General features: G+C 41.1%; 1 protein-coding gene and 1 long non-coding RNA gene across 3 annotated transcripts; both read right to left on the bottom strand.

The window, feature by feature from the left end:
• Nucleotides 1–369: 369 nt before the first annotated feature.
• LOC124291349 lies at nucleotides 370–16682 on the bottom strand. Its single transcript, XR_006902194.1, has 3 exons — nucleotides 16672–16682; nucleotides 15555–15561; nucleotides 370–471 (listed from the first exon to the last, which is right to left on the bottom strand). It is a non-coding gene; the product is annotated as an uncharacterized LOC124291349 (long non-coding RNA).
• On the bottom strand, nucleotides 821–11803 carry LOC124291348. 2 transcript variants are annotated; one of them, XM_046728330.1, is made up of 5 exons: nucleotides 11549–11803; nucleotides 9223–9407; nucleotides 2366–2423; nucleotides 1754–1900; nucleotides 821–1351 (listed from the first exon to the last, which is right to left on the bottom strand). In XM_046728330.1, the coding sequence occupies exons 2-5, from the start codon at nucleotides 9403–9405 to the stop codon at nucleotides 1149–1151; spliced, it is 591 nt and encodes a 196-aa protein (XP_046584286.1). In that variant the 5' UTR covers nucleotides 9406–9407; nucleotides 11549–11803; the 3' UTR covers nucleotides 821–1148. The 2 variants fall into 2 exon arrangements, with proteins under 2 accessions (XP_046584286.1, XP_046584284.1); XM_046728328.1 differs by having other exon boundaries at nucleotides 9223–9431; nucleotides 11549–11802.

Raw genomic sequence — 16682 nt, 5'->3', positions numbered from 1 at the left:
CTTGAAATCACTTTAGCTGATCTGATGTCCTTGTTATAATACTCTAAAATCAACTTCCTCTTCTCTAAATCATCCATACTGAGGATCACTGAAAATGTCGTCTGCTAGCAAGTAAACAAAGGGGGATGACTCTTCACAAACTAATGAAAAAGGATTAACGGAGATGTCTCTCTTGAATGAAACCAAGCACTTGATAGCTGGTCAAGGTTGTTTATACTACAAATCCAATTAAACATATTCCTAAAATTCTCAATAATTTCTGGTTATACTATACCCATGTGGTGAATCGAACCCGTTTCATCGGCGTGACAACCAAATACCTGAACCACTGGGCTACCCCACCGAGGCCTGTCAGCTTCACAAATGGACTATTATATTAATATAATTTCATTAGTATTATTCATTCAACAAACAAAAAACAAATAATAAACCTGTAAATAAACATGAGACAACATCAGTTCCTCGCCTCTTCTATGAATCTAGGACATATCAGACTTTGTAATCATGTCCAGTAATGGAAATGAAATACATGCGTAAGACCGCATGCGTAATTACACCGAGCAGTATGGTCTCAATAGTGCAATGCAATTGCAATAGTATAAGTATTTACAGGATAACATATACACACATATTAGATGGGATCTGTCGCATCCAGGAATAACAATCGGCCTTATGCTACGAATACCAAGCATTGTTCTAGGCTCCTATAATCTTGCAGACAATGCATGGCGTTGAGTTAATGCCGGCCTCTCCCTTGGCAGGTTGCCAAAGAAAGATGCTCCACTGGGACATCAGAGTCGTGAGGTGGAGGCAATTTCCGACCTCTTCCTAAACAGGGTGACACAAGGCAGCCCTGGGAGTCTGGTGGTTGAGGACCTGGCTCTGGGTAATATACCTCTACCCGAGCTGGGTGCCACAGATAGACACGGAACAAGAACACAGTCATTGGGGAACACAATTTGTGGGTAACTTACTCTTGCCCTAACAGAGTCACTTACACGTGAAACACTGGGAAATAAGGAGACACGATCATGAGAACTGGCTTTGAAGATCGTTTACAACCTTCGCCTTCCATATACTTCTGCAAGCATTTTATTAGACAGTGCGAGAGTGAGTGAGTTCAGATTGTAAGTCACATCAGCAGTATTTCAACCATATTTTACTAGACAGAAGCAGCACAGTCCTATTAGAGTGAAAAGGTTCATAAATCCCGCCGCCACACAGTGCAGGTAGAAGGCCCCCCAGTAAAAGGTGTACCGATGTGGGAACTTCGAATCTTCATCCCCCGTCACCAGGTCACCAGGTCGCATGTTACAAGCGAAGACTACCGGATGGACTAAGGAGAATAGACCTGGAAGTAAAACAGTTGGGGAGGTAACTCCACTATGAACAGTGTTTCCGTCATATTATCTGATTTCACTGTAATGTTAGATGAACGCTCGTAGAAGATTTGGCGTTTATCACGTTCAAATTGGGGATTCAAACCCAAAATAAAAGGATTCTAGCACGACTAAATGTAATAACAGACCCCTGCGCCAAGGAAGTAAAACTAACACAGCTACATTTAACAGGCTGTTTGATCTAGGTGATCTAACACTTCAGTCTAAACCTGCAATGAGTACAATGATAAATGTACTTACGTTTAACTCTAATATATCTTTGATTGCGAGAATGCTTTGTTTGAATGGAATGGCATAATTCATTTTGCCGGGCTTTCCTCAGGATAGGAGGAAGCACGGTGAGGGGTGTTTACCTGTAATGGTCCACAAAATAAAGAATGGTACGATTATCCTCGTTTCTGTTAGCTTCCCAAGGAGGATAATGCAGCACCATATAACTGATGCTACACACAGCAGTACGAGACACATGATGGCAAAGAACTGAACTGCACGCACCCAGCCTGTAAAGAAGGAACGAGATTCGGATAGATCATCAAGTATGGATAAGAATATTCCACTTCATCAAAGGATTGAGGCGCACTTTCGTCGATTATGGTTTAAGAAATAATGCAAACTAAGATCCATATATAGCTCTCCAGACGTATACAACAACACGTGGGAGATGCATGGCTACCCGGAATGGTAGGGTAGTCTAATGGTTAAAGCGTCCGTTCGTCACTCTGAAGACGCAGGTTCGACTCCGCACAAGGGTGCAATGAAGCCCATTTCTAGTGTCCACCAAATGATAATCCTGAATATTGTTAAAAGCGGCATAAAACGATATTGACTCACTCATTCAAGCATACCTTCCCGTAGGAAAATGCAAAGCTGTCATATGCTAAATGGGTGATTAACATCAGTTGCCAGGCCAACGATTAATTATGTATTATGTTCTTTAATGCGTCATTGTCAGCATTAATTTTTACCTGGCACACCAGCAACGAGCAAACTGAAGCAGTCCTTTGGCATTGCCTCATCTAAAACCTATAAAGATACATGAAAAAGGCTGTACATGCAGGCCAAAGGATCGGGCTCCTTATCCTTGTTAACGATTTCACAACAAGGACCGCGTGTCATTATCCCTGTACTGGGGATGGTGGGATGCAAGTTGGTTGTGCGTGGTGGAGTTTCTTGCAGTAGTAGAACGACCCGATTTGAGGGCAGCAACATTCAAAAGGATAACACAAAAAGGGAGACAATTTATGGAGAGTTACAGAGTGATAGGTAGGGAAACAGCGGATAATCTTGCCAAGTCAGGATTGCTAAAGGATGAGGTTGATAATTTTGAATTCAGGCGTTGCCAAAGAGATTTCGAATTTTCCATTGGGACGTCGGTCTCCATTCAATGGCAAAACTTGTGGGATGTTGGATCTACTGGAAGACATATGTACAGACTCTGTCCTTTAGTAATACAAAGTTGTAAAATTCGCCGTCGCAAGAGACGTGATGAAGTTGTTTTAACTAGACTTCATCTTGGTCACTGCGCACTTAATGCCTACAGAAGTATTGTTGATAAAGAAGTATCACCTCTTTGCGTCCAATGCAGGGATAAGACGCCTGAAACAGTTCAGCACTACCTTTTGGAGTGTCCCCGTGATATTAACATCCGACAAAATCTTAGAAGTGCCGTGCTCGAGAAAAGCGATACATTCTCCCTTGCTGCAACATTGGGCCCCAACACCCTATACGGTTCAATCCAAAGGGCTATATTAGAGTACGTTACTGCATCAGGCAAATGCAAGTATGAGACAATCTAAGCATATGTCGTCCAGTAGAAACATTAAACCAAATATATGTATTGCTTTTCAATCGTTTTAACATTTCTTTTTCAGTTTGATTTTCTGCTTTTTATTGAACGAGCATCATATTTGTGTGTGTGTAAATTTTTTTTTTTTTCAAAACAAAACTTGGTTGCTTGATGTTTTAATACATATCATTAAGCAGAAGATCCTGTCAAATATTTAGATAGTGAATGCATTTTTTGTCCACGGTAAATATAAACATTTGCAGTTGCCTACTTATATTAATGATAGTTCAATTTCAATTAATGTGTTGGGCCCAAATAGACCTTACTTCTGGCGCTTGCAAAAATGTGGGCAGCCCATCTGACTGACAGATGATCGGTACCAGAATGATACACCTAATTACATATGATTACAACAACCATTAATAAATAAGATAAGGAATCCAGGGAAATGACACAGTACGTGAGTGAGTTTAGTTTTACGCCGCACTCAGCAATATTCCAGCTATATGGCGGGGAAATGACATAGACTACCCGGATCCCTATAAACTGAAGGCATATTGTGCAATACCTAAATTAGAATTACATGACATATGTATCTTCATGTTTTGGTAACATTATGTTGATAATATTTCATATGACAGACATATACTTTCTAGTTATAGCTCGATATTCTGATTTTCATTCAACAGTTCTGAAGAATACTTCAGCGTATGTCTGTTTGTTAGGACTTACCATAGAAAATGTGTTTAAAATGAAATATGTTTTTGATAACATCAATTTGAATTAAACCCCACAATCATTCCATGCAGATATGTGTATGCATTATTTATATTTTTGCAAATTTAACAGATAATACTTATTTACAATGACTGAATAAAGTCATGCATGTGTAATGTAATATTAAAGTACACACGCACAATCAAATCAGATAAAATTCACGACGAAATTCACACACTGCATAATGTTCAGTGCTTTCACATTTCGCGCACCGCATCAGCTCCCGGCCGTACTGAATTACATGAATGCAGCCTGATCGGCTTAATTAATACGATATAGATTTGAGGCAGTCATGGCTATCCCCGGTGTATCATGAAATCACGGAACAAATATTTCAGGACATAACACTCGATATATCATCGGTCAAGGGAAAAGATATACTGTCCATATGCACCAGCGTGAACGTTACCGGTGATGGTGAAGGCTATACTGGTTAACTGTCTCTAAGTGCTTAGTAACAGGTACAGCTCCCATCGCGCATAACACATGCGCTGTCAGTTTAAGGTTGGACTGTCCGGATCAGCGCTCCAAGCGGATTAGTGAAGGGAAGATAAATTAACCCTTATCCCACCAAGCTTTTTCCATATCCATTACCGCCAAGTGGGCCTGTGAGCCTATAATATATGGAGGTCTGCATTCGTACTGGGTGATTCTTCATACTCACCTGCATTCAGAATGCAGAATTTCCATTCGAAGTTTGAGGGATAAAAGGAAAGATTTTAATTCTTTTGCTGAAATAACTTAATGCAAGTGCATTTACCAGCCTTTCGTCAAAAATCTAAAAATCATCATATCTTCTCCTATTTTACTGTAGCCTTACTGCTCCAGAGGGCTAATGCACATTCTCCTTCATTGTCTGACAGTGGCTGACAGTGCCCACAATGGTTATCCCATTTGACAGTAGCTCTGTTGCAACAGCCATATCGGTGAAAAAGTTGTCAATTGTAAAATTTCTATTTTTGTCCGAATGAAAGGTCTACACAAGTCCAGAGTTTTCTGTCTGCCCAACATCACCTATCTGTCTTTGCCCTCCTTTCCAAGATAGGGAATGCATCTGACTGGCTAAAATGATCCAGATTCTACGATCCAAAACAATTTCAAACCATATATGGCTGGCTTCATTGGCATGTACTGGGTAAAAGAGTATCTGTGCAAAGTTAGACTGGCTCCAGGAGAATAATAACGCATGAGTGATAGCTGGAATACTTCCCACACATCACGGATTGCTGCCAGTTTTTTTTCCGTTGCGTTGAGATCTAGTTGTCATGTCATCAAAACGGAGAGCAGTTACCAAATGCTGGACCCTCCTTCTTGACATTATAGCCTTGATGATAGGAATGCCATAAGTCTTGCTCCAGAGAACATCAATGTCCAGCATGTTCTGCTTCATGATGCCCAGTGCGAGTAGCATTCCAATAAAAGCACGAACTTCCATCGCATCTGTATCTCTCCAGGTTCCTTTCCTGGCTTGCAAAAGTCGGTTCCCATCAGTATTTGTATGCTGGACTATCTGGTCGATGACAGACTAAGAAAGGTAAAGGTTAAAGGCATCCACTTCCTGTGCAATATGGTCACAAGTGATGCTTTTCTGCAGTGGACCTGAGATGATATTTCGTGCTTCTATACGTGATTGGGGCGGCGATATTGATGACCAGACTGTTCAATCTTTACCTACATACTGCTCACTGTTTGTGTCAGTGGAAAGATGTTCTTCTTCACCATCAGAACAGTCACTGCTGTCACTAACACTTTCTTCAGAGGACGGTTCAAACTCCGTCTGTCAGAAGGTACTGCATCAGCACCACCACCATCATCATCTGCAGCAGCAGGTTGTAGCAAAACTTCTTCTCAAACTTGCTCGACGATTCATCTTTGACTGGGATTTTTCCATCACAAGGGATAAATATGTCAAAGTTTCAACTATGAAGGATCATTTTAGCATAAAGTCTCATTTAATTATAGGCTTTTTAAAAGAAATTCAGTTGCTTCACAAATATCGATATATATGTTTTGTATATACTAACTTATTTTAATGTATGGTCGAATACATTGATAACTGAGGTTATTTGTGGATGTACCCTCAAGGGGGGTTGAAGTAGTGTAAAATAATTGTCCCCCTGAGAGGGAACGTAACAACACGTCATTCGAGGTCTAATTATTCGAACTAATCGTAGAATATGTGTTCGTTTAATTCATGGCTAATTTGCTCAAAATCGCTAACATCTGAAGGGTTGGTATGCATCCAGCTAGAGTCCATGCAGGTAGCAAAAGTACAGTAAGTCCCCATGGTCTCTAGTATGGTGATCTAGTTGTTGGCGATCTATAGCCCATTTGTATAGTGTACTGTTTTATGATAAATTGCTAGTTTTAGGTCTTAATCTGTTATAGTCTAGTTATCTTACTGTCCTTTGGCGACATATATTTATATTGTCTAATCTTATGCTTGATATATGCAACTCTCATAAGCACGATATGGCTGAAATAATGCCGATGTCACTTTAGATTTTAACTCACTCACTCACTCATCTTTGACTGGCAATTACTATGCAATGTATTCATAAGAAGTGAGTGAGTATGGTTTTACGCCGCTTTTAGCTATATTCCAGCAATATCACGACAGGGGACACCAGAAATGGGCTTTACACATTGTACCCATGTGGGGAATCGAACCCGGGTATTCGGCGTGACCCCACCGCCCCACAGTCATAAGGAAGCTTTATCAAGTGGTGTTGACTGAAAGCTGAGGGGGGTGACCGGGCCTCAAAGGCCCGGCATAGCGGTTACTATACAAATATTTGCTTTCTTAAATTAATGGTTATTATTTCAAAATAATAAAATTGAAACTTTTTCACAGCAATCAGTATTGTAATTTTCAGGAATACATTGAATACTGAACATTTATATAAAGAAATATAGTTTTGGCATACCATCAAAGTGCACTCCGGGCCTCAAATGACATAAGGGCTAAAAAAGATCGCCCATTTAGATGCTTGAGAGACTTTTCAAAATCTTATATTTTTTTTAAAGCTGACTTTTAAGACACATTTTTCGTTTGATCGGGCTGAAATTATTGCTGTCGGCGACATTTTGTAAAATAAAAAAAATAATTTTTTGTTCCGTCGGATGGAAAATGTGGGTCGGTCGGGAGATGAGAAACCCAGACAAAAATACGGACGGCCTTATACTTTTCTGGCGGACCCCTTAGACAGAAGTCACTCCTGGTTGTTTTGTATGGTTTGTGTCGCAAAGACGGAACTCGACTAACTCCGCCAATATCATTATATTTTGAACAAATATGACATTTTACATATGGCTCCTTGAGTGGCAGTAGTTAAAATGGTATTCGAACCTCTTGAACATATACAAGTGTCATCAGCGGTGAGAATAAGTTATAAACGTTATTCCCATGGTCCCTAGTATGGTGATCTACCTTCAGTTGTTGGCGATCTACAGCCAGTTTTTATATTGTATTGTCCAAATAGTGCTATTATCTTTAATTTTCCACACTAGTTTTAGTTGTAATTGTGATATTCTAGTTGTTTTACTGTCCTTCGTCGACAGGTTTTTATAGTATACATCTCTTCCATTTCGGTGTCACATGTCTTCTCGTCACGATATGGCTGACATATTGCCGATGTGACGTTAAATAATAACTCACTCACTCGAAACGTTATTGCCACATTGGACCAGACCCAATTATTTACAGACCGCCGCCATATAGCAGGAATATTATTTCCTGCAGTGTTAAACAACAACAGTAATTGTAAAATGTGTAAGAAATCAAGCACACATAGCGCTGACCCCACTGCTAACTCCTTAGATTTGATAGAAAATGGATAGTAATGCCATTAGGGGGTTCCCGCTTCCAACATGCCGGCCATGTCGAAAATTGGATTGAAACCACTTTAACAAATTGGTATGTATGTATGTAAAGTTGGAGCTTCACTGGTCCTGTGGTTTCTGAGGAGACAAATGACTGACGCCGGACAAGACATACATGGCACAAGCTCACATAACTTTCAGCGTGGTCTCAAGGAATGATTGGCTGATGGATTGATTGAGTGAGTGAGCACTGGATCTTGCGCTATATAGCAATGTGCGGACACTACCGGTCCGGGGAGTAAAGTAGGTTTAATGGCGCAGTATTTCAGTTCAGCTAAATTGTGGGGAAATGCAGGCCACTTACCAATGTCAAGAAAACAGTGACTCTTTCGCTTTTAAATCAGGTAGTAATGCTTGCTACAGCCACTTGTGCAACCTTGGGGTATTTCGGCTATCTCTCGCCAGCCATCTATGGCTTCAGTAAACATTTAAAACAGAAGAGACTATTCACAGCACGCGGGGAATCTGTGAAACCATTACGGCCATCTGTTACACATTCCAGAATTGTATATTTTCTTGTATGGTAAAAATATACAATTCAATCGAGACCCAATAATATTTCGAAGCAGTATTTTGGAAAGGACCGGAAGTAGCCAGTTTTCATTCTAGCGCCGTAAAGGTCGAGTAAATCGCTCTGTGATTGGTCAATGTCCACTTTTTGTTACTGATAGTCATTGGTTTTTCAAATGCACGGAAGTTCGTTTCGAAGTGACTTGTGATTGCAATAGGATGTCCTCAGATCCGTCTGCAGCGCTAGCGAGCACACAAACAGTTGAAAAACAGTCAATGAACAGCTATATGGCGACGACAGACCACAAATCACAGTCAGAACTTATGTATGAGGGTCGATTAAAAGTACTCGGCCTAACGTCGATGTCCAATGTTTGCTTCAATTTTATTTTGAATGAATCATTAGCAAAGCCATATCCAAGATTTCACATATGTGGGTAATGTGGTTAACGAGTTATTAGTCATCACTACACATTGAGGTATAATATTTCTAACAAAATTTGGTACCTCTTGGATAATGGTATTATAATATCATATAAAATATGTTCAGGATAGTATTGGATGACTTCCCGTCAAAAGCAACAGTCAAAGATTTGGATTGCTTGATGTATAGTCGGGGGATGTTTTTTTTAAGGTCAAACAAAACGGGGATCGTGAGACTGAAACATAGCAAAACCAGTTTGCTAGAGGTTGACAGATGATATGTAGAAAAATAAAACATAAAAACAGCTGCATTTGTGTCATTTTCTAGGTTTTCTACATTTTGATCGACCTCGTACATATCAAACTCATGACGACGTGCCATCAAATGAGAAAATGCCACTATAGATACAACAATGATAATCATTACCAAGAGTATTTGCTTACCTGAAGATTAATATCATAACCACACGCACTGAATAATCCAACATTAGCTATGACTCGACTTCGTCGCTTGCTCATTCGCTCATATGCGACCATCCACGTGTCGTAGGCGAGGCCGCAGCAGTAGATGATGATAAGGAGGCCCCCTGCTGCAGCAGCGGACGCTTTACCACGTGCGGCCGGCATACCTGTCCCAAGTCCAGAAGCACTGTCTAAACAAAGGCAAAAGGGAGTACACGGGTGGTTGCGTATGTGTGAGACGTAGTAGTTTATAAATGATACTAATTTAATACTGAAACAATACATCAACCCAGAAACCTGTACGCAATGTGAAACCAACAAACTACAAGACATGTTGAACAATTAACGGTTGTATTTATGAACTGGACTAAGTTTACAGATCAATACAAATGATAACTAACTAGTTACAAAAGGCAGTACCCAGCAGAATGGAGGTACACAAATCAGAAGCAGTACTGTTACAAAGGTAGTCTAAAATATATCAGCAATGGTAATAGTAGATTAACAGCTAGTCTCTGAAATGAACATATTTTACAGAAGAAAAGTCTTTACATTAAAATAGTATATTACTATAAAAAGGCCCCGGATACCTTCTTCATTATCGGAAAATGTGCCAAAACTTCTAGACTTGCATGGGCTACATTGGGTATATTTGTTTCAGGGTCTGTATAACAGACTGTGGTAATAGCAGCTGCGTCAATAATAATATTCACGTAGCAGTAACAGTCATGATTCCACGACAGGGTTAAACTGTGTGTCCAGGGTGAAATTTTATCTTACAAAACTGCTTGTCTTGTAATGTAGTGACAGAAGCATGTTCCTGCCGCTTATGTAGTCTAAATAACCATTAAATGTTCTGTATTGTGCTGATGTATTCTATGCTGTCATAGGAGATTCCAGCCTACACCTTAATACCAAAGCATCTAACTGAAGTAACTCCCACACACCACTGCTTACATCTGAAATTTTGTTTTCTGAATGGTATTGATTGTGCACGTAGAAAGGAATTTATCACCGGACAAAATTATCGCTTATCCGGAATTCTTGTAATGCGGACGATGCAACCAGAGACAACGGCGTCCGTATAAAAAAATGGTCCATTATATTTACAAAACTAGATTGGAAAGTATATACAATAATCATTCATTTGCTCGATGAGCTCTTGAACTAATGACTTTTAACGCAGTGCTCTCCTGGGTTCTGTCACGGAAACAACAGAACTCTTCGAGGGTTAAATTGCACCCGCTCACATGAAGATGAAAACCGCATTTTTAACTTGGCAATGGCCCAACAAAAGTAACTTTCCTGCAATGAATGTAAGGATATTAAGTTTTGTGACATATTCTGACCATGCGAGAGGTATTCTACGTTTTTTGTTGGATAGACACTTTGAAATCAGGTAATATCCCCTGATAAAATATTTAACTACTTCGCAATTTCGTTTTGATGAGGTTTAAATCGAAGTTACACAGGGTGTAAAATTATATCGTGTACCAACTACCGTTCTATTAGGGGGTATTTTTCGCCCACAGTTCTTCGTGATTTGAGCTCAGTCATCAGTCAGGGAAACTCCCATCTTCCGTAAATCGTGACATTAGAATCACAGAGAAACAAACATGTTTAATTTCGACTAAACTTTAGGATTGGCCGACGTGCCCATATTCCAATGTCAACCTGTTGGACCGTAACTACCGCAGCGCTCCGAGCGAACAAAGGGGCGCAACTCCAGGAATGTTTCCCATTGAAAACATCTTTAGTCAACAAACGAACATCGTTATCCCTGCCTCAAACACTGTTGCTATTTTTAACCAGACTAGTTTTTTTGTTTTCGGTTAAAATCCGTTCAAATTTGGAAAAAGACGTTATTTGGAGACAGTTTTAGTAGAACCGTATTAAATAGGATCCCGGGTTGAGGTAAATTGTATGGAAACTAATGTGCGTAAACATTTGAAAGCACGATAGTTTTATTTCAGGATCTGGCAGAGTTACAGGTTGGTATCGGATCCCATAGGAACACAGCTTTGGATTAAGAGACTATACAATGACGGATCGGAATCAGTGTGCTGCGTCTCTGAGTGAGACAACAGTGTTAAACTACCTCACGGTATGTCAATGAGCAAGTACTTTAAAAGGGGCATTAATTCCATCCACATCAACAGCCACAACCACAGCAACACACACACACACACACACACAGACAGACACACGCACACACACACACAGAAGTCGTGAGCGAGATTGTATACACTTCACTCTCCCAGCTCGATCGATACAATCCCATGCTTCTCAGCACAGCAATTAATCTCACCAGCCTGTTTGGAACGTCAGCGTTGTACCGATGCCGAGATAGCTGACACTTCCGCGTTCCCTCCCTGCCGTGTGTGGCCCGTTCACCGCCGATACAGCTTCCCCTTCGACAGCTCCATCACTAGCATCTGAGCGATGTGAAGAGATGACAAGAACCTCGCATATGTGCAGATCACAACATGAACCCACTGCTTAACGTCACCATAATCTGTATGCTGGCGACTCGTGAACCGGTGATAGTGGAAACTGTAACCCATGCTATTTGAGAGACTGACTTTACGTATGAGGTGAGCCGATTGGCTTTGATTTTCGAAACGGTCTCAGTTACGATTTAACATATCTTACGTTTAAGACTTTTTCAACTATCGTAAACTGTCGCATAGTTTAATCAAGGCTGAAATAGCTTTCGTACACCTGACAGTTCTAAACGTGAGTATTTGTGTTTGAAAAGCGGGGGTGTTTCCCAATGACGTCACGGGGATTTCTCAGCAGCACATGACCGCGTCACTTGTAATGCGGATAGCCATTCAATCATGTTACAGATGAGGGAATGCTTTAATCTGGGTCATGATGCGAAGATATCGCGTAGCCAGATTCACATACAGGACGTGAATAGAATGACGGAACATTCTAAATGAAGCAAGTCTAGATTTCGTCAGGTTCTGAGTCTCCCATCTCACCGGGGCTCCTTGTCAATTCCAGTGGGTTTATTTATTACTGTCAAAATTATATAATTATATTCAGAGACTAAGCGTTAGACTGGTCTGTCTACAGCAAGCCACCATAGCCTATGTTCTTGACAAAGTCAAAGATATCTAGAGATAAAGCACATTGTTAAATGATAGTTTTTCATGGAGGTGTATTGCAACCGTTCCGTGATCAACTTTGAAATCAAAGATAGTGAAAACATTATAGTAGGAGCTCTAGGTTTTTATCAATGTATCTTAGTTTGTGAATAGTATACATGTTGTATCTCTCACTGTTTAATAGGCATACGCTTATTACATCCTGGATTTCCGTCAAATGCTTTCTGACAAGAGCAAAGCTAGTTTCTCATATATTATATCACTCATAACGAGAAGCCCACAGCAGGCAGAGGGTTAGGCTCACCAACGAATGAGAAGCATGTTTTCACTCAGTTTACTCAATTTTCACAAACTTGTTCTTTGCATGCACGATGTAACGCGTATGTGAACTCCAGGATATACACGTGACATTTCTAACAGGCAAATATATGGGACCAATAGACAACACTAAGCTGTGATTGCATCTCAAAGTTGTGTCATCGCTCCTGCTTGTATTTTAGCTCAGCTGCCACTTGTTAACTTAATTTTCTGTGACGCTCAGAATGTGAGGACAATCATTTGTTATACAATGAAGGATGCGCCATTGGTCTGAGGCAGAATATGTTATATCAGTATCAAAGTTTTAACCGATAACAGTATACAGAATCGATAATAAACGCTTACAGTCATATTGTGTATCACTGTTCTCACATCTTTACCCGTGAAGATCCGGGTTAGAATTGATCTTCAGTAACCCATGCTTGTTGTAACAGGCGACTAACGGGATCGGGTGGTCAGGCTCGCTGACTTGGTTGACATCGTATCCCAATTTTCGTGGATCGATGCACATGCTGTTGATCACTGGATTGTCTGGTCCAGATTATTTTCAGACCGCCGCCATATAGCTGGAATATGCGGCGTAAAACTAAACTCGCTCGCTCACCCACTCACTCACACTCCCACCAACACACCCACTCATCCACTCACTCACTCACTCACCCACTCACTCATTCACCCACCCACCCACTCATCCACTCACTCACTCACTCACCCACTCACTCATTCACCCATCCACTCACTCACTCACTCACCAACCCACTCACCCACCCACCCACCCACTCATCTTTAATCTAGTTTGCGAAAGTACACCTGGTAACTCAGTAAAGGCTCGTTCACTTAGATGACTTTGAAAACAACGAGAGCTCGGTTTTGAGCATTGTCGTCAAGTGATTTTAAAAAGACTTCCGTAAGAAAAGTCGGGCCGTTGTTGGAGGGACTGTCGTACACCTCCATCACACAGTATAGCTGACCGACGTTAAGCTGTATATGGTGTTAGTAGGTGACCAGGTTCCTATCACGTATACTTTGTTACTACAAAAGTAAAGACTTGCCTCGATCGACTGTGTAATGCATTTATAAACGGATAAAATAAACTATTTGCCTTTTCGAATGAAGGCTGGTGTACCCTCTGACCCTTGCTGAGATGTACTGGTACAGATGCACACTTATCGGATATTCACAGTCGCGCAAACGGGGATTTTCAGGGAATAAACACACTTAGGATATTCACAGTCACTCAACCCGGGATTTTCAGGGAATAAACACACTTATAGGATATTCACATTAACTCACACCTCGATTTTTCAGGGAATAAACACACACTGATGACATTAAGATTCACTACTTCCTCAGCTGAAAGGGCTCAACCTGTCGACGTTTCCTCAATGTGACGGCGTGCGCTCGTAACGCCATCTGTGTATGTTTCATTGCGACCTGTCTTGTGTGTTGACGACACGACAAGACCCCTGTGTGCAGACTGGGCGGGATGGACCTGACGTGTGTGTTTTGTTTCTGTCTCCTCGCTGCTGCGCTAGGACCGGCCGGTATGTACCTGACACAGATTGACTTACAGGTTCCTTGTGTGTTGTAGCCATATGTCTCACGTATAGTCACATTCAAAGTGACTCAAATATAGTTGGAGTGAGTGGGTTTATGCATTTTGATAACATTTCAAATTACGGGGTTTCAGCAATGACAAAGACAAACTCAGTCTGGTGAAACTAATGAATGTTTTGTTTTTTTGTTTTTGGGGGGGGGCTAGGTCATGTACATTATATATCACAGTGACAAGGTGTAGCTAACGGCAAGTACGTGTGTTCAGCTACCACAGTGACAAGGTGTAGATAACGGCAAGTACGTGTGTTCAGCTTTCACAGTGACAATGTGTAGATAACGGCAGGTACCTGAGTTCAGGTTTCACAGTGACAAGGTGTAGATAACGGCAGGTACGTGAGTTCAGCTTTCACAGTGACAAGGTGTAGATAACGGCAGGTACGTGAGTTCAGCTTTCACAGTGACAAGGTGTAGATAACGGCAGGTACGTGAGTTCAGCTTTCACAGTGACTGCTATTAAATAACAACAGACTCATCGTTCACTTCAGTGCTTATAACTCAGTCAGACTGAAGAGAATTCTTCCACATGAGACAAAAGTCGTTTAATCAGGGTTAGACCACAGGCCCGCACTGCGGGTCAGAAAATCGATAAACTAGGCCCCGGTTTAGTATCAACACCCCCTACTATATAATACATAAAGGTTCATCACAGAAATACGGTGACATGATCGAAAGCCGGACAATTACGCACACGTCAATGACTATATCGTATTTTAAAGGTCTCACAAGTATCAAAAGCTTTTGTCCATATCTCCGATGTATGTAGGAGGCATATACATGCGCTTTCCGTGGGTTTTATTAAATCGCCAAAGACCGAGTTGCTGTGCCGGAAGTGTACAAAACTAGGTCGTCAGCGCAATCAAATTGGTTAATAAAATGACAACAAATGCACGTGCGAAAATGAGAGGGAAACTCAAACGTCTATCATCCAAGATGTCACTTTCTGATGTTTTATCTTGGTAAGAAAAATTTAAATAACGAGTACAAATATTTTTAAAAAAAACATTCATTCAGTGTAATGTGTTAGCCAATCAGATCGCCGGAGGTAGTGAAGTCAAGCGCTGACGAGCTAGTTTTGTATACTTCCGGCACAGCAACTCGGTCTTTGGATATTTAATAAAACCCATGAAATGCATCCCCACGGAAAGCGCATGTATATGCCTCCTACATACATCCGAGATATGGACAAAAGCTTTTGATACTTGTGAGACCTTTAAAATACGATATAGTCTTTCGTGTGCGTAATTGTCCGGTTTTCGATCATGTCACCGTATTTCTGTGATGAACCTTTATGTATTATATAATAGGGGGTGTTGATACTAAACCGGGGCCTAGTTTATCGATTTTCTGACCCGCAGTGCGGGCCTGTGTGTTAGACGTGTGTCCGTTGTAAAACGCAGGATTAGATGGCTCAACGAACACAAATCCCTCTGTCGTTCTTATCCATGCTTTATTTACCGACACGTCCGTGTCAACGCACTGTCAACCACGTCAGTCAACCAGGCAGTCAGCTGTTATGAATAATGTAATAACGTGGCGTATCTGCAGATGAATAGATAGTCTTCAAGGGTCTGGCCGTCAGATGTCAGTCACCTGTAAAGTTGAACTATATCGATACTTCGGAATGTTCTTATCCAGCTCAAAGCTGCATTCAACCGGCAGTCTGCCACTGCCACGAAAGTTTTATTAGCTGTAATGAGACGATTTGTCGGCGAACGTGAGACTGGGCTACTGTCTGTAAGGACAAAGGGCGCGTGTTGATTTTAATTCTTCGACCTGAAGAAACAGACAAACCGAACCGTGGGTGCCCATTAAATGCCGTTATGTGGTAATATCCTTGGTGGTTCTAGTCTGATGTTAATGAAGTATGCTCATAGTGCGAGAATTTTCGGAATTTCTGTACTCGGATGATAGGATGGCTGATGATTTTCATCCAATTTTTGTGGTTTATACCTTGATATTTAATCCTGTCATGAAATTATGTCAGTTGAACTTATCGTAATATCAAAAACATGTATTTTGATGTATTTTGCTATTGCTATAATTTAAGATTCCACTTAGACCGCCTCCGTGGTGTAGTGGTTAGAGCGTCCGCCCGGAGAGCGGAAGGTCGCGGGTTCGATCCCCGACCGTGTCATACCAACATATGTTAAAATATGGTACTTGTTGGTCCCTGCCTGGCGCTCGGCATTAATGGGTACAACAAGGACTGGTCGGCTCGGAGTCAGTATAATGTGGTTGAGTGGGGTATTCATGCTTCACTGCTGCATGGTATCTCAGTGGGCTAGCACTATAAAACCAGCTTCAGTCTGGGCTAGTACAAGCAGCCGCACATACACATACACACGCATGCACTTCGTCATATGAGCGAAATATTCTCAAGCACGACGTAAAACC

Source organism: Haliotis rubra, unplaced genomic scaffold, assembly GCF_003918875.1.
Source record: "Haliotis rubra isolate DU_JTF1 unplaced genomic scaffold, ASM391887v1 Scf49, whole genome shotgun sequence".
NCBI lineage: Eukaryota > Metazoa > Mollusca > Gastropoda > Lepetellida > Haliotidae > Haliotis > Haliotis rubra.
The sequence above is the reverse complement of the archived record's forward strand: the minus strand, read 5'-3'. Positions and strand labels throughout refer to the sequence as shown.